Below are 19,792 nucleotides of genomic sequence, written 5' to 3'. Positions count from 1 at the left end.
TCATCATGGCACTGTTTCACTCTGGATCCTCTCGGTTAGCAGATTGAAGTGGTTCTTGGATAGTGCAATACATGGAGCACTTTTGCCCAGAGTTGAGCCTCTCAGGCAGCACTTCCTCTCAGACTCTTAGCTGCCTCAACAAGCCAAGAGCCTGGGAGTCAGAGTTGATGGAGAGGTTTAATTTGGGGCAATAAGGTCTCTGACATGCCAGCGGAACAGCAGCCATAAAGGCCCAAAAGGCAAAATGGGCAGCTGGCATGACACACACTACTAACACCTTATCCATTCTACATGAACACATTGCATTCATGTAATTCATTTACTCGTTCATTTAATAATATAATTGGTCTCAACTGCTGTTATGGAAAATAAATTGTGATTATGTTTTGACATTCCACAATTCTTGCATGTTTGAAAACACCATGGGTGGTTTAATATACGCTGAGACATTACTTTGCATCCTTTATTTTCATAATCACTGATGTCTGTTGATGTCAGCACACAGGAAAAATGGAATTTTTCACTTAAACAAATGTCCTTGAATGAAGTACAGGGGGGTTAATATTCCCTGTGTGGAGATCCCCCCTAAAGGCAAAGGCATCATTTAGCTCTTGCAGGCTGAGGTCTTCAGAGATGCATTTAGCAGAGTGAAATCTCTGTCTTGTTACGGCTCTGACAGCTTATTCTGTGCACATCCAGTGTGACTGCAGGGGGACAAGAGACAGAGCTGAAGGCCAGCAGGCCAGCGTGCATGAGAGCACCTCTGCAATTGAAGGTGAGCTGTTGTGAGAGGTCACTGTATGAATACTGAATGAGTCACATGGGTCCACAAGTACTGAATCAATGAGTCTTTCACGACCGTGATGATAGAAATGAAAAATGGATATGCAAAGAGACCTATAATTCAGCAGGGGGAAAAAAAACGACAACTTTAAAATTCTAAGCTGTGAAAAAACGTTTTAAAAGTAGTGCAGATGGCGCTGATACTCTTGAGTGCTCATGCAGATAGCATAAACATGAATTTTCCCTGCGTCTCGTGTGTCATAACCAAACGTCTTGTCAGAAGACAGTGGTGGATAAGGCTGCTACTGTGAGCAATATGAGATTCCTTTGATGATCTGCTGAGCTCCAATCTGTGGGTAAACAATCGCCACCGGCATCTAGTAATGACACATTTTACAGATGTCATGTACTGCCTGCCCAGAAGCACCTCTATTACAGCAAGGTGTCAAAAAATGTGACCCCTTCTCTCTTTCATCTTCACACCTCTTAATGAACACACACACACACACACACACACACACACACACACACACGTACACACACACGTACACACACACACACACACACTTTCTCTCTGACCCTTTTCCTCTTGATTGACTTTTACCTTTACTCTGCTTCTGTACTCGACCGTGATGTGATGGAAGCAGTGGTCAAATCCCTGGTGGCAGAGTTAACCCTTAGGTGTCTGTGAATTCCTAGTAAACAATGCTGTGTCCGTGCTTCATGAGTAATTGAACACTATTGATTTTAGGGTGTGGGAGCAACAATAATGAGGTCACATATTAGGCGACGGCAAACACAAGCTGTGAACTTCTCAATGACACACACACAGGCTCGAGAAGAAATCTTTTCGGCTACATGCTCCATGATAGCGGCGCTATCCACTGTCTTTGGCAGCACTTGCTTTTGCTCTCCTTATCTGCCTTGCTGTCAATACAGACAACCCTCTGCTCCACTGGGGGCATGAGGCGGTATTGACATTCAGCTCAAACCCACAGCTCTGAGTGGAGTCCAGGGTGTTGCACATGAATTATGCATGCCTTGACGCCAGGGTGCTGAGCAACACCAGTGCCATCATAATTGAAACAATTGAAAAGACAATACCAGATGGGTCAATAATTAGACAGCAGGAGGGGGAAACTTGATCCGGACGCTCCCCTGCTTGCCCTGCCAACCTAACCACCACGCACATGGAGGGGACCTTTACAGACACGTCCTGGTCCCCTTCGGTGCACAGCCACGTGCTGCGTGACATGCTGAACAGTGTGTGTATGTCTGTGCGTGCACTTATTTGGAAAGGATATTGCAAACTTTCACAGGGGGATCACTTCTCAGCCAATGCTGCAGTAGCAGTGGCTCGTTCCCAATTAAAAATTCAACATGTTATGTTTGGACTTTTAAAAGTTTTCTAGAAGTGCTGGATAAGTAAACTTTGTGGATCAGTAGTGACTGCCAGAAACAGTGCTTGTGTATTGTTTGTCAAAACACTGTCGCCTTGGATTAGCTCGCTGACGTTATTCATTGGTGTCTCTTGGTGTGTGGAAAACAGAGGCCGGTGACTGATCCTTCCCTCCAGCTCTGCACTTTCATAAATCCATACTGAGGGCTCCCAGCAGATCCATTACCCTCACTGGTCTCCTGGCCAGAGCAACAATTCAAGGTGATCACCATAAAACTACTTGCCACAAAGCCATTTCTCACCTTGCAATGCCTTTAAAACAACCTGGGAAACAGAGGCGGTGTGATGCACCTCAGGCCAACATATGTCATAAACAGTTATAAGAAAACATGCCCTGGTTTACTGCGGTCAATAGTCAGTTTAAAGTTGCTACAAAATAAATCTTTGACATATGCGGTTACATGTTTAATTGCTGTCGGCAGAGAAGAAATTTTGCCTGCTTTCCTAATTTTCCCTTGACTGTTGTTAAGTGTGATTAAACAGCTTACATAATGCCATCTGAAGATCTGTTAGATTTTATAACCAGCAAAATTAATTTACTTCAAATACTTAATGTGAAAATGTGATATTACACATTTACACAATTTAGTCATAACCCTTCATCATGTGTCATTATTTTTCCCATGCTGTGTTCTATTAAGGTGCAGAACGAAATTATCGCAGAGGAGAAATATTTAAATACATTGGAACCTAACCTGCTTCAAGACCAAAGGCTGTCCAGATGTAAAACTCTTTTTTTTACATTTTATTTTAGTGCGGTGTGAACACAGGGTCAGGGAAATAAAAATAAAAAAAATGAAAAAGAAATTCAAACAGCCTCGGGCCATAAAATCTACACACAGGTATACAAACTTTAATTTCCTGGGAACATATTGATTGAGAGAGCACTTAAACCGGCAGAAATCTGGGAACCCCTCAACACCATAATGTTATCAGAAAGAAGTTTTATTTTCCTTTTTATGGAGTCTCATTTCCGTATTTTTCAAAAGTGGTGCCCCTGAAGGAACACATAGGCTCCTGTGTATTGGTCCCGTTCCCCATTAGGGTTTATAGAGAGCCATATGCACATTTATGGGAAGGTTAATGGTTTTTAAGGACCGCGGTGCAGTTCTAAATCCACAGCATTAAACTCATGAATAGCAACCAGGGATATACATACAGGACACATGACTATATTTAAGAATGAAGTGGCGTATACGGCACTAATGTCCCCATCCCCTTGTATCTTCAGCGGAGGGATTTAAAGTGAAAGAAAAAAGACGACAAAACCTGTCAGCGTTTACAATCTTAAAAGCCTAATGAGCGGAAGTAACCATAGCTATTTTGTGAAAAGAACATCAAAGACTAGGGAGCAACTATTTAGGCAGGCTGTATTCATGCATAATTAGCTGTGAAAATGGCACTACAGGAGTCTGCTACTCCGTGTTCTTAATTAGTTTTTATCCTTAGTCTTGGATGAGAGGTAAACAAAGCCATCAGATTAAAACTTTGCTTTTCTTCTCCAGACAACAGCGCTGTCAACAGTGTAGACGTGCGAGTGTTACCCATAAACTGTGCACTATTGTCCCTGAGGAATGAGTGGCAGTGTTCTGTGTTGGTCTTAGTCACAGTAGCAGGAAGCCCGAAGGCCTGCTTAACTCCACAATGCTGTTGTTTCAGCAAGACAGTCAATCTTTAAAATAGAGCATATAATTAAGTGTGAATACCGACAGCTAGATATAGGGGGGGAATCAGTGTACAATTTTTTAAAAAGGCTGCAAAGAAAATTCATTCTATATTTAGGCACCGAGTGGCCGTCTCACTCTGCATCCACCTTCAGCACCTGAACACACTGTACTTTGCCACCACTTCGGTTTAAATGTCAACTTCTGGTGTGTCGTCACATCATGCATCAGAAGTCGCTTCGGAGAGACTTCTTTTTTTTTTTTTTTTTTGATCGATTTAAGATCAATTTCCTGTGAGACTATAAATAGCAACAAAAATGTCAAATGTCAAATAATATATTTTAAGGTCAAATGGCACAGATTATTTTCTTTTGTCCGTTTGACATAAAACACGGTCTGGAATACACCAACTCCACACACAACAGTATTTCATCTGTTGATGTGTAGTACAAAACAGACAAGTACGTATTTCACAATGTTCAGGTTGGGAAAATAGAATAAAACTATATTTTATTTTGTCATGAAAGTTCTCAGCTGCACGTGTTATGCATTTTCGTCCTGAAGAGTCATGTTACTTCAGCATATTATCCATACTAAGTTATCAAAGATTGACAAATATACATGCATTTGTCAAAACAATGGGACAGCTCTGTTCAGAAAAGAAGATTCCCCCAAAATCCTTTCCTTGATGATGCAAGCATGGGCGGTAACCAGAAAGACCCATTTCAGTCATCGCCTTCACAAAAACAAAACTGTGAGAACTCTGAGTTTCTCAGACACTAAGCAATAGATGAACATACTAGTATTGTCTCTCCACTCTGTTTTATTCCAACCTGGATTACAGAAATTAGATAGAGAATCGCTAGTTTTAAGATTTGAGAACAGTACAGGTAAAATAATACACTGAAAATGAGTGAACTGTTCCTTTAATCCCATGACATAACACTGCACTTGTAGGTGAATTAGCTGTTTTCACATTCTCTGTTACTGTGTTGTGAAAAACTATATTCAACAGTGACAAAAACGTTTAGAAAAGCTACCGACTTTGGCAGGTTTAGCACCTCCGTCATGCTTCTGCTCTCCATGTGTGTAAAAGTGCCGTCGCTGGGTGACGAGCCCTTTCTACCGACGGCCTTCATTAAGCTGGGCTTACTCGTGGACAGATGGGAGCTGCGTGTGATGGGGAGGCAGGACTGCATTAGAGCTGCTGCCACATTCCACTTCAAACCTGACCTTCCAGTGGTCCCACTTCATCTGCCACCCACAAGCCCCCTCCTGATGCATCACTGTCATCCCGGGGCTCCAGCTCACCACGATGCCCCCCTATCTCCGTGAAACAACCAGCCCACCACACAGGATGTGGCTGCTCCTGCACCCCATTACTCTAAAGGCCTCTCACCTCCTATCTTCGAGTCATTTTTTCGGGAGAGACCACCAAACTTTCTTTCTGCTAGTGTTTACCCAATCAGTCACGATGCCCCCCTCCCCACTTCTAGTTTCCTGGTGATGAATGACCGTTGGCCGTCTCACTGACAGCTAGGCAGCTGATGCCACATAATTACAGTATCACCGTTTAGGCAAAATTACCAAATTACTTCAGTCCTCAAGAGGCCTGGAAGACTGACAGACCAGCCAACAAAGGAAACACAAATATCTGAAAAGCGAGGGACACAGAAGAGTACTTGGGCTTTTACAGATGAGCAGTGAAATTAGGTTTGTTCTGTTCCTTGAGAGTGCACCCATTACATCCAGTGAGAAGCCAGAGAGCCAGCTGATTAGTCTGGAGAAGTAGATAGTTTTTTGCTCATAAATAATTCTTAAAAACAGCTGGCCTCTCCTTGATATCTGATCATTAATTCATCTTGGAATTCTGGAGAGTATAATCACAAACAGCTTAAAATTTCATCCTAACAGCAAGGTCTGACCATTATCTTTTATGCATCAAAGGTTTATTATTATTCTAAAAAGAAAAGTTTTTTTTGAAAAATGCTTCACCTTTCCTTGATTTAATTCTTTCTTTGATTTGCAATTTTAATAATAAAGATTAAAGATTATAATTCCCTTCAGCCGCTATTACAACTTAGAGTAAAACTTTTATATTTACAACTATAACTACTTAATACCACAATAAATGACAGGCTGAGTGACTGAGGTGCCAGACAAAAACACTAAAACAATCAAGACTGTCTGAGAACGCACGTGGTCAGACCCCATCTGGTAAATGGAGTGTGCATGGAGAGATGAAGTGACATTTATGATGTGAGTGCTAACAGTGAGCAGCGGAGATGATGTTGACTTAGCGCCGTGTGTGTGGTTGGGACTGTGGTGGCCACCAGGGTTGAGTTAAGCCTCACCAATTTATCTGCTACAACAAAGGATTTCTTTCACTCCAGCCTTGAATCCAAAATGAAAAAAAAAAACAAAACAACAAGTTGTAACAGTCACACCGCGTCTATTTGATCCATTATACTGAGATAAAGTACAGTCTGTTCGGCCGTCTGCCATTTTCGCCATTGCATTTGTGAGAAGCGAGGCTAACAATGTTAAGATTTCTTGCTAACTGCTGTTGAATGAAAATCTCACAAAATATGCTTTTTTTTATGATTTAGCTTTGAAAAATGATGGCACTTCTGCTGCCTTAGAATGTAAAATAACCTCTTTAACATAAACTAAAAAAAATGTGTATGGCGGTCAATCTGTAACTTTTTTTTTTCAAAATTTGTAAAATAGTGAAGAAGTATGATGATAAACAAGCAAGGACGATTAAAAAAATCTTCACCTTTATGCAGAAAGTATTACTTTTTGCACATTCCTGCACACTGAAAGCATTTCTTTTACTTTTTGCGACTTACAAACTCTTGATTACACTTGCTGTTAATTTGACAGAACACTGCTTCTTATGTGTCTTATTACCAACACTTTTTTTTAACAATCTATATGTTGCTGTTTTGCACTAAAACACCAAGTCCTTGTATGTGAAAACCTACTGGATCTGATTCTACTAATGCTGCAGAATACACAAAAAGCATTAACACAGTGGAGTCCGAGCCTGAAGCAAAGCAACGTCTTGAACAAAGCAGCTTCTCAACCAGACTAAATCCTCTCTTGTAAACAACAAGTTGTACCCAAATTAACAAATTATGGGCTGTCCGATGGCCTTCTGAAAGTGTCAGCCCCGCTGTATGTGATTGGGCGGAGACTACTTTGATAAACAAGCTCGGCAGAATGATAATGTTCTAGGGGGTAATTTAATCAGAATGAGCTGTATGTCACTTACTAATAGTGGGTACTTTGCTGTGATTTATCTGTGTTTGCTGAGTGGAAAGAGACGGAACAGACGGCCTGGTCGCCCAGATTAAATAGGGCATGGGAAAGATTCCTCACGCTATCAGGGAGAAAAATTTATCACAGGCAGATGATTAGTATTATTAGCACAGGTGCAGTTACAGTAAACACCAGAGACACCCATTTTGTACTGAACGGGAGCAGCAGATAAAGAAGGAGGTGAGCTGAACTGGGGTGCGTCTCCCAAAGGTGTTTTGTCTAACTGTGGTCCTAGAAGTTTTTCCTGGAGTTTGCACCAATAATACAGTTTCTGAAAATCTGACGCAGAAACAAACGTTTGAAGCTGCTATCACAGCATTTGTTAGCTGCAATTCTATTATTTGTGCATGTGTGTAGCTGTCATGTGTATGAAATTAGCACTGCCGCTGAGTTATTCAACCTTGTCATCAGGCTGATGTGACACTATTGTGGCAATAATTCAGAAATAGGGGAAGCAGGAAGGAAAATAAATAAATAAATAAAATAAAATAAAGGGCTTGTCCTGGTAATCATTCATTTATTTCAAGAGTTTTTACAACAAAGAATTATGATATTGAGATAACTCAAGAATTATGTCCTTGGAAATGTTAAACAGTCTGCTGCTCGACAAAATTATAAAAATGAACCAGAAAATGTGATGACATAAACCCTTGTGATACTTTAATGCATCACTTGCTATGAGTGGATTAGAGTTGATTGATTACACCGATAACCTTCATTTTCTGCCGAGTAAGACCTGCAAATGCTGTAATCCAGGGATTGCAGCATATATATACTGTCACCTAAAATATACACTGGAAAAATACAATCTAAACCTGTTTCGGTTTAATTAGGGCACAAGCATGGACAAGAAATAGAAGACGGCAATCTAAAGATCTGACTACAGTCTCAAACACGAAGCCAGGCGAAGATTTCTAATGTTCTTAAAGAGAACACATCCTTGGTTGTAATAACATAGTTGCTATAGACAGAGAATGGATTCGCTGGATGCAAGAGGCCACAAGGAAGAAAATAAATAAATAAATGGCAGAGCTGTGTGTTGTTTCCAGCAACGCTTGAGTGCACACTGGAGAAGTGTGGAGAAGTAGCCGGTCATTGTCGAGACAGAGCGGCAGCTGAGTGAGCTAAAACCAGTTAGCATCCAGTTTTAGATAAGAGAGTAATCAAAGGTCTGGCAGCGTCTCAGTGCTGCGTGGATAAGGTTGTGTCTCCACACTATCACAGCGGGACGGCTGGATGCAGTACTCCAAAGGCTGAAATCTAAAACCTTACAACTGATAACTTAGAGTGAATAGCAGTTCTATTTGAATCCCAGTGAACGCTATTTCTTTGGAGATTTGCTGATCAAAAATTATCTCCGCTCAATGAGATTAGACACATTTCAGAGATAAGAATGAGTACAGTACTCATACAGTACATGCATGTGCCATACCAGTACGAGCATTGCCAATTACACCTCATGAATGTGAGGCTGAAACTCAAGAAGCTAATTTTTACAAATAATTAACAAAGACTAAAACAAAACGAGGCCACTGTTATGACAGCAACATGATAAAAAACTAAATGCCGGCCCTTCTTTCTAGTATCCAAATAAGATTCATTATTTAAAGCACATACTTAGAGCTCAAGGAGAGAAGAAAAACAATAAACAGTAAAAACGGTTTGAACTGTCAATCTAAAGTAGCCCTTGGGAGGAAAACAAAACTGGGAAAAAGATTTCAGATGAAACTGAGTAGTGAAAACACCCCATCTCTATCTAAAAGTTCCTATGGGACATTAACTTTCTCAAGCAGACCTGTAGTTTGAACCCTAAATACCTTTTCGGTCTGCTGTGACAGCTAGGGCTAAAATGTGCAAGTGCAGATTAACCTGCGAGGTCTTTGTTAAACGTAGTTAGTGTGGATCTGTGGACCAGCATAACAATGATAGGCACGATCAGACTTCTCTAATGCAGTCACTGCACATCCCTGTCAGATGTGTCACACATTTAAATTACAACAGCAACATTTCAGGCAATAGAACAGAAATGCAAATCAGTCAGTTACACTTTACTTATATGAAAACAAATTGGGTCAAAAGGTTATGGCTAATTTTCATGGAGTTATTCTAATCTGGCTCACAAAACCTTCAGCAGGAGAAGCTGCAGTCATTCTATATTAATGTTAAGATATTTAATGTTGATTTTTGATTAAAGGACAAACTGTATGTTAGACCACAGTTTAGTGCCATTCAGTGTATAACAAAGTTTCAAATATCATCATCTACTGTGTGGGTTCTGTTGGTTCTTTCCCTCCTTTCTGGAAAAATGCTCGATGTCGTGACATCTTCTACAAACTATGACCAGCCTTTGTGTCCACCTTTCCTTTTTGTCCAATGTCCTCTAATGCCTGGCCTCAAAATAAACACGACATAGAATAATAAAAGACCGTATAAACAGTATCTCCTGCTCGTGGATAAAGCACCTGAGCCAGCACAGGCATCATATTGTGCAATTCTAGCAAACAGTCATTCCAAAAAAAGTCATTCATTGTAGCTCATCAGGTGGGAGTTATAATGATGGTGTTTTTGACTACTGGATATCTTCTTAAGATGCAGCACTACCAAGCTGCTTTACAAACTGGTCCATAGGTGGTGTGATATCTACATATGTGCCCAGAATAAGATTACAGACACAAGAGTTTAGTAAACATCAGCAGCTATAGTGGGATAAATAACTGCAGGTGAGCAAGTCCCATCTAAATGTATCATGTGGTCACTTTGTAGGGATAGCACACTGTGTTGAAACACATCCTCCGGTAGTGTAGTCATAAATATGTGACTGAGCTTGTTACACTTGATATCGTATTTTCATTTGATCATTAATTTATGAACAGATGAGTAACTTGTCTAACATGAGGGCAAATAGACAATTTCCTTGTCAGATTGATGTAACGGACATTTTTTTTTTTTCTTTTTTTAGAGTCTTTCCGCTATGGTAGGTGGGTAATTACTGTCATTGATTAATAATCCTGGGCCAGCCCCATAATAATCAGTCCCACATGTGCTTGGCCCTCTTAAAGGAAAGGCTCATTTGCCACTGGGATTCACAGCCTAAACTGCTTAGTGGGATGTAATGGAGAGCAATTTTCTTGTCTTGGAGAAAAAAAAAAAAGAAAAAAAAAAAAGGCTGAGATGGGGTGGGTTAGCCCGGTCATTTTCCATTGCCTCAGCACATCAAATCTCCAAACAAGGACAACTCTGATTTCAGATCAACTGCTTTTCTCCCTGTGGGTAGTAAGTAGTTTTCCAGGACACAAGGAAGCATTTTATTGCTTTACCAGTTATTTGGAGTATTAGAGTTAAATTGTAATTTCTCCAATTCATCCAAAAATAACAAATTTGACCAGCTTACTCCTTGTTAACTGAAATGCAATATAATACATGGGTGAAATTCCACAAATAGCACTTAAGACTCCAAAAAACACGGTGAGATCAAGAGAAAGGACTAAGTTCATAGTGTGATGGATAGCTTATTTCCACGCATTGTTGGCGAAAGTCAGAAGATGACTTCTGGAGATACAGTACAAAGCTGAGTCTAAATCCCTAAAAACTTAATTAAAAGCAAAGTGATTTACAGTTTGTTCGGCATCGTTCTGGGTTTAGACTTACTTATTTCCAATTATGTGTAGTGGAATGGATTCCAGACAGGGGGGTCCCCGAAGAAGAGCGCAATCCTCTGAGAGATTTATGTGTTTATAGGAAATTATGAAAAGCGGCCTAATGTTCAAGCAAAAACTAGGAAGAAAATGCCTACACTGGAAATACTGGGCTTTGCCAAGATGTAAACGGTTAACGGTCCATCTGTCTGTGTTCTTCTCACTCTTGGAAGAGTCGACGAGCCACCATCTGCAGATATGCGTCAGCAGAAGCAGTTTTGCATGCGATGAAAATGTGAGTGTGTAGAGGCTTGCAAACGCATATGCAATCAATTTTGTAAAAAGAAAATAGCTTCTATGTTGCTGGCAATGTACAAATGTATTTACAAAGTGAAAGTTACACTAATTATATGGAAACAAAATCAGTGTGTTCACTTGTGCGGGCTGGAAATGTAGTCCTGGCTGGTCCACGTTAGTGGTACCACAGTAATTTCCCAGACTGGGATTAATAAAGTATTTTTCTATTCTATTTCTATTCTATTCTTACTCAAATCACCAACTGAATCCTGACACTCCACTGTCTGATTGTATTGTTTGACAGTTAAAAAAATCTTGCCATCTGACAGCCTACAGAAATGAATATGTGAAAGCGCTAACATCGCTAAATGTTTCATTTTTAACATCCACTAGGTTATAATAGTATTTCAACTCTTTTGACAGATGAGACAATGAGACGTGAAATGTAACTCAGCAGTTTCTCTGTATAGCTCTTCATTTGCACACTGCTTCCCTCAAAACATTCTCAATTCTGTTTATTTTTCATAAAGGCTGTTTTTTATTGTTTATTGTAACTACAGCAGCTCTGCTCTATACAGTGTATAAAATCTTAAATGAGTCTATTCATCCCTAAACACCAAACAATGATAGTGTCGTTCCAAGACAACTGAACTTAATTTTCTAAAATTCTTTTTTTTTTTTAGATCAATGTGTAATTGCAAATCATTTTATCTATGGACAGACAAATGAAAAATACCATTTGAGTACTTTCACTTGCAGTTCATGATCCATTCTCTATGTTTGCAGAAGTTAATATTTCATTACAAAAATATTAAAAATAAATGTTAATCATTTTGAGCATTTAGCTTGAGTAGCCACAGCAGAGGTTGTTAGCATATACGAACTTTTAATTAATCTAATATACGCTATTATTTCACTGTAAGCTTTTACTCTTTCTTGCAACGCCTACATGTGACATCTGAGAATTTAGGGAAATTCAAAAATGTGAAAATTGTCTGTTGTCTTGTTTGTTTACTTTGTTCAGTGGTGAGGGGGTGGACAGACTATTATTTGCGATTTTCATGCACTGAATAGATAGTTGTTTGCAGTCACGGCAGCTGTATAATGTGTGTGTAGGTGGAACAAATAAGTCAGAGACACAAATTAATGAAAAAAAATAACAAAATCCTAGCAGTGGATAGACTTTGGGAACAAGTGAGATCTCTTGTCAGAGCTGAGTGCTCGCAAGGAAAAAGTCAAGCGGCTGTCAGTTTCCCAGCGCAGACGAGAGACGGCGCTGATGATGACAGTGATCAGAGTTGGAAGATGATACCGGCTGGGAGTAAAGATATCTCTAATATGAAGCAACATCACGTTACAAAAATGAGCTGACTGTTCCTGGTAAAGAAGTACACAATCTATAACGACTTATCAGCATTGAGAAGGTGGTTCGCCCAGAGATAATTACAATAACAGGGCCCAATGGCAGCGTGATTGCTCCCAGGTGACATTGCAGGTTATTAAATTGTCATGGTGCACCCTGTTTTGGAGCTGCAGACACTTGAACTGGCTGCCCACAAGACTGACTCACAGTTTATCTGCTCCATTTGTTTGACATCTTTACGACATACCGTATTAACACAACCTAATTTCATCTGAGCCTCAATGTCTTCTCTTGGCTGTCTCACGGAAATCCTTCAGGGTTAGGTTAGGACTGCTGGGACGTTTGTCTCGACCGAATTACACCAAGTGACATTTCTTCCATCCTATCATGTTTTCCATTTCAAGTTTGCAAGGGAAGAAGATTGTGACAAAGTTTAAAAAGTGACACGTGTATTAAGGACAATTAAGAGATTAGCTCAGAAATGTGTACTACAAAAGTTGTTCGATTCGGAGATGAAGTGACACACATACACAGAAGAAACTTTCTTTGACTTGATTACAAACGCATTATGTCCATGATAGAGATTTTTAAAACAAACAACGAAAACAGTGCAGTCCCACTTCTGATCATTTATCGCGTGACAGTAAGAATTATGTGATCCGTTAACAAAATAAATCAGGGATGAAAAATCAATCAAATTAAGCAACTAATAGCTCCCTTAATGTCTTTGTTTGTGTGCAGATGACACTCCCATCCAGCCGTACAAGAAGCACCAATCATATTAATTATCTTCCAAATAACATCTCCCTATTTAATACAAATGAGTTTTTAAAACTAATAAATTATGATAGAAATGTTTTTATTTTGGCCTTTGAAAACATCCCACTCTGTTTCTGGATTGGACGCTAATGACCCCAATCATTATGTGCAGGGATGCAAGTGTGTATGCAATAAATGCATGTGTGGGCAAGTGTGTAGATTTGATGTTTGACTGGAAAATGTGAACACATTTATCCAAACCTTACAGAGACTGTAGGCTCAGTTCAAAATATGATACATATGCACATACTAATCCTTTGTAAATCCAGCTATGCAAAAACAAAGCATTTTTACATTCATTACCAGTGATTTCCTGCATTAGTGCGCTGCCAGAGCAGTCCACCAGCTGGGTCAGGAGCCTTAGCTTTGAAAAATTGAGGCTATTTTCTAAAAACAATATAGATTAATGCTAGATAGTACAATGTTTAAGCATACTAATGTTTATCACTAAATCTTAATGTTCACTAACTGTCAGGTGAGCTCTCAATGGCAGCAGCTTTGATCAGAGAAATATCCCTGCAATGTGTGCACTGGCGCAGGAACAAATAAAATATTAATTACTGATACTCACATTTTGCAGGGAGATCGTAGCCGCAGGTGATCTTGGCTTTGCCAGTTTCACAGCCATTTAGTGAGTGACACTCATCATACAGACAGGATCCAGCCGCTTTGTGTATGCAGCCATCAACTGAAACACACACAGACATACAAAGAGAGGTGAGGCTTACTGGAGGTAAAACATGCAAAACAACATAGCAGTTGGGCAAATTAGCAGTTTGCGTGCTTTATCATGTGAAAACAAACAACCAGCAACAAGCTGAAAATGATGTTCAAGGGTTTGATTCTGGTTACCGAACGTCTTCAAATTATCCCCCAGCTCTGTGTCTCCTCTCTGTAGGGACACTGGGTCTGCTATAGTGCGCTGTGCCTGTTGCTGGTAAATATTGACAAGCTTAGAAATGAAATTAGCTGGGCTAGGATCTAATAACGCCTCCGCACACAGTGAAAATGAGACTGTTCTTCCTGTAATCCCTCTCCTCTGTCAACAGCGATGTACAGTTGGATCATTAACTGTATTTTCTGCCCTGTGGTGGGAATCTGCCCCGTTCTCTGTGGTGAGCCTGTTATGATGTGGATCTGTGTTCTGATTCTGTCGCGCTTCCCTGTTGATGTGTGTGTCCTGGTTCTATGGAGACCCCGGGCCCCCCGCCCCCCTAAGGTTTTAATTTTACCAGGTTAAGGCCACGATACACGTGATTGATGGCACGTCTTACACAAGAAGGCAGAGAGATAGAAATCCACATTATCCGTCTCTGAAAGCCTGACATCCCTCCAAGAGCATGTTATCAATCACACTGAAACATCATAAAATCCTCCTCAAGTTGTCCTGTAAAAATCCTCACAAGCCATTAGAGGATAAGGGGGCCGGGAGGAGGAACGGTAGCAGTTGAACAAACAGATGTTTCTTTTTCTTGGATTTCTCTTTGACCAATGGAGGGGACGAGCCTCCCAGACTAACTTTATCTATTAAAGCTGAAACGGTTAAGATAGCCTGCAGGATAACCAGTGTTTACATATTCTTTTGATATTCTGATAAAATGTGACTCTTATCACTATCTTCATCTGAAATGTAATAATTATTCACGTATGGAGTCTGGGGGGAAAAAAAAGAAATGTGGAAAAAAGGCCTGCAGATTAGTTATACACTATCTTCAAAAATGTATTTTGCTTCACATCGTCAACACAGACAAAAGGTCTTTTGATGAGGGATGGTCCTTTTCTGAGCTCCTTTCAATTTCTCAGGGATGAGTCAACGACAACAGCTGGGAGGAAGATTTTCAGGCTCTATCAATCATCTTTAATGGACTGAGGGACAGGCAGTTGACAGAGACGAATCCTGATGGCTTTTCAAAAAAGTAACATGAGTCTGACAGTGATGTGGATATGAGGAGGGATCGCTGCGGTGACAATGAAAGCTACTTAACACAACAGAGAGCGGATGTAGTGCCGGCTGTAGGCTTGGCATTTTTATAATATCCACTGTGCAAACAAGATTGTCCGTGATCATCAGCTACACTTATTTGCATCACAATTGCTTCTTAACGTCACACAACTATGAATTGCTAAATGCAAAAAAAAGGCCAAACTGAAAGCTCTTAAGCATTTTGAGGGTTTTTTTTTTTTTTGTGCTTCTGGATAAATCATCTAAATGCATTTTTTTTTCTTCACAATGTGGTATGAACCATAAAATAAGAATGCCACGGCACTAAAGGAAGTTGGCACAAAGGCCTATAATTAATCCATAATGTAAACTGTAGGTTTTGGGAAACGATTACTAGACTGGGTTGACTGGCTCTGTGACATTTTAACCTCTAGCCCATCAAGACATTTTTTTTAAAAAATGGAACATTGAAGATCGCAGGACTACTACAACATAGATGAAAACTACTACTTTAAATTGCTAATCACAGAGAGATCCTCAGTACGTTTATTGGTTTATAGTTGATTCATCCACTTGTGATCTGTCATTCAGATGCACTAATGATCAGAAACCTGTATGTATGATGCAAAAGCAATTGGGCTGCACCTTTGAAAAAAATACCCTGTTACAATCTGAAATCATAGACAGTTCAACAGGGAAAATACCCTCAATGCTTCCCAGGAACAGGTGTAAAGTAAACTATGATCTTTTTTTATGGTCACATAAAGCCAGTCAGGTTAGCAAAATGTAACACTGCCCTCCTAGACTTTACAGTGTTCTCGCAGCAGGAGTCCATCCAGACACTCCTCTCCTTACCTATAAGCACCTTAGGAACCCAGTGAGCAAATGCATATGGGTTTTTTATCTCAGGAGCTGAGGAATGAGATTGTAGATAATAGTTTCAGCTTCCATTTCGCTGCTCCTCCTGTTCATGGTTGCGTAAGCTACTTTTTCTGATGCTACTGACTGTGACACAATGCATCTAGTGCCAGCGAGTTCCTAAAAGCCTGGAAATTTGTTCACAGTGCCTGGAAATAGAGAAGATGCTGAACTGATCTGGCTGATTGCCAGAATCTTGGCTGGTAAAGCTACAGATTTAATTTACCTGCTTTACTTAGACCATTTCACAGAATGGGTGGAATGCAGCAGGTGCATTGTGGGTAATGTGCGTTTTTATTTCTGTATGTCTGCAAAAGAGATAATACAGCAGGGCAGGGAAGAGCAGAGACAGAGGGAAGTTTCAAATCGTCCTTTGTAATTTCAAATTCAATTGCAGAGTGGATTGTGGGGCAATCAAAACTTGACTGTGAATACATTTTTCTGAGTCCATTATTTAGGCAACTAAAAGCAGATCTGAGTTCCCATAAGTGGAGATATGACCCACATGCAATTTGGCCATCAATTTATTTTCTCATTTAAGTGGGATCTCAGCATTATTCCCTGCAGATTTCTACATTATGGATGCCTGCAACATCACAAAGGCTGCCTCAGATTCTCATTAACTAAGAATGGCATTTACATTCACTTCAGAAAGGAGGACAAGTCAGCTCACTCTCCCGTTGCTCACAATGAAACATCAAGGCACCGGTAACCACAAACAAATTTTTTTGCGCACTTTTTGCTTGCAAGTTTTGTAGTTGTTTCTGATTAAATGAATATTTAATTTTATCAATCAGATGAACAATGTCCATCTGACTACGCAGTCAAACCTCAGCAGAAGTCAGTTCAGTGAATTTAATCGAGTTTTGTCATCATTCATAGCCCCATGTGTTTGAGTAGTCTCAGAGGGTCCCCTGAACACCATTATGCCTGTGTGTCGCTTTCATTATACTTAGGTGAAGTAATCATATTCAAATGCTAAAAAAAATCATCCAGATGATGCACCTGCATCACAGCGCTAAAAGGCGATCAAAGCGACCTCTCGCTCTCTTATCCAAGCTTTCAGGATGAATCACATGTCAAGCAGACGGCCAAAGACGAACATGTGCTCGACTGTGTGATACACAATCGGTGGTGCAGAATGCTATATTTCAACTCCTATTAAGACTTCTTTATAGAGGACATTTCATTTAACAGGCTTAATATTCAGACGGCAGCATCTGCTTCTGTCAACCCCACTACTGGGCTTCCTCAGCCTCTGCTGAAAAATATAACAGTTAATACCTCATCTATCTCTCCTCGCAGCCTGCCACTGCTTTAGGCTGGGCCTATGTGGGACAAAACATTTATTCATCTTCTCTGAGTGCCTTGCTCAGAGAAAGCTTCCCAGAGCAGCCACTCCAGCAAGTCCGCACAGCTAATGAAGATAACTTTGAGCGGTGGCTGGACGGCATCCCTCTGAACTCATAATGGGAACAAGGAGAGAGCAAGAGACAGAGGGAGAGACATATTGAGGGAGACAAAGGAGATGAGTGTGTGCGCGTATGAGTGTGCGTGTCAGTCTAGAGCAGTTTGAATTAGTTACTCAGCTGTAACCTTGGCTCCTGCCATTGTTGAAGACACCTCTGCCTCGTCCTCTCAAGGCTCCGTTCCCACATGCATTAAGGGACTCAGCAAAGCTCTGCTTACTCTCCCCGGGCTTCTCCCAGGCAGCCCGAAAACCAAGGGCTTTCAATCGCTCCCTCAGACACAATGAATACCTGCTCTGCTCTCATTACAATACCCTGCTTTTCAGAAATAGTGTCAGCAGCAATTTTCTCTCCTAATTATTTTCCACTCCTCTGAGGGTTAGGTTCAGGACTGGAGCCAGAGGAGGCAGCACAGGGTGTGCAGGAGGGAAGGGGGGGGGTGAGCTGGATTCTACCTGGCATGATACGGAGAAGTCTGCATCTCAGTCCATAATCTAACAGAGGGGAATAATCATTCATAAAAAGCTTGACCCAAACTTCAACCTATGTGACTGTGTGGCCAGTGGCGACTCTTCATGAGGACAGGTCGCGCAACGAGAGCCAACACTTTTATCAATACCCGCTCGCGCTCAGAGTTGCCACTTCCACATGAAACCAAACATATTCCTGAAACTATTGAGCCATATATCGCCTCTCACCTATTTTTTTTGTAGTATCCATGGCAACAACATATTTCCTCTCTCCTTCAGCACTTTCAGAGCTGTACACCGATCAAAGCCCCACCACAATTCCACCTCTGTGATTTACGACACCATTTTCTACTCAACTAATTTCACTGAAGGAGATAATGACATGGATTAGTTGCTAATCAAGTGCCAATCAGAGATCTGGCTGAACTAAATGTCAGGTGGAATATGTTCAAGCCATTGTGGTTACTCCCTTATGATACTGGATTATGTGTCCTAATCACAGCAATTTTGGATGCAACAGGAGCCAGAGCTCACTCTCCACTGTAACCAAGTTCCCAGGAAAGGGATAATAATCTCCATTTTACCTATAATGCCCAGGTAAACAGGGGATTTGGGCTAATAGTGTGCCAGGCAGATAGTCACAGATGTTACTCTCGGATGTGATATAAAATACCTCAGGCTTACTTGACTCACAATTCCCCTGACATGGCAATGTGAGCAGGAACCAGATTGAATGACACAACAATCAGAGGTTGGACACGAGAAACCCTTCTCTTATTATGGTTACCATTTAGCTCGAGTTGAACGATATTTCAGCAAAGATTAGAAGCATTTTATCTGAAATGGTGTAACTTAAAGAATAGGTTGCATTTTTATCCTTAACCCTTTATGGGGCAAGTCACCATATTTGGTAACTTCCTTTGGACGTTCAGTATGTCCACCCTGTGCCTCTACTTGAGGTTGAAGAACCATGTGCACTTTGATTCAGTTTTTTATATTAGTGCATATATCACTACCTTATGCAAAATGTCACTAAACAAATGTTCCAGGCACTTTATAAATGCTTTGTTACTGGTTTGCATTGAATTCCATGTTGATTTATTTTTTGAGATTAGTGCCACTAATACCACTACCCCAAGAAAAATGTGACTAAATGAACTTGCCAAGCACTTATAAATACTTTGTTACTGGTTGTGTAAGTATCATTACCTCAAACTAAAATGTTTTTAAATAAACGTTTGTTTTTTGTTTATTTTTTGTAGTTTGTTACTTTTTCTTTTATTTATTATAAATTCCCTTTTTTTTCTTTCTTTTTTTTTTTAAACTGTAGACGGCAAATTAGCATATATGGTAACTTTTTAAGTCACAAAAGTAAAAAATATCGTACTCTCACACCCTAGGGTTGAAATTTTCATTTTCCAAGTATTTCAAGGAGTGCCGTATAAAGGATTAACTATTACAACATGCCATGGATGACATTAAAAAATAACTTTTTTTTTTTTTTTTTTTTAAACAGTTTGAGGTGAATGTAGTAGTTTGAACATGAGAAGACTTGACGTGGTGAAAGAGAAACCTCCACTGAGGTGCTCTTAGGCAAGGCACTGCATGCTTATTTGCTCAGTGAAGCAGTATAGTAGCAGAAGGCTATG

At 40.2% G+C, this 19,792-nt stretch overlaps 1 protein-coding gene across 2 annotated transcripts in view; it reads right to left on the bottom strand.

Moving 5' to 3' along the window:
* The window catches only part of macrod2 (mono-ADP ribosylhydrolase 2), a 415,533-nt gene that overhangs the window by 226,234 nt on the left and 169,507 nt on the right, over nt 1-19,792 (bottom strand). For both annotated transcript variants that reach the window (XM_008306138.1, XM_008306093.1), the window contains exon 5: nt 13,916-14,032. In XM_008306138.1, coding sequence (XP_008304360.1) covers nt 13,916-14,032 — 117 coding nt within the window. The remainder of the gene's footprint in view (nt 1-13,915; nt 14,033-19,792) is intronic.

The sequence above is a fragment of the Stegastes partitus genome, unplaced genomic scaffold, assembly GCF_000690725.1.
Source record: "Stegastes partitus isolate 25-593 unplaced genomic scaffold, Stegastes_partitus-1.0.2 Scaffold1, whole genome shotgun sequence".
In the NCBI taxonomy this organism is placed as follows: Eukaryota; Metazoa; Chordata; class Actinopteri; family Pomacentridae; genus Stegastes; species Stegastes partitus.
Note: the sequence above shows the minus strand (reverse complement) of the source record. Positions and strands in the feature narration are given on the sequence as shown.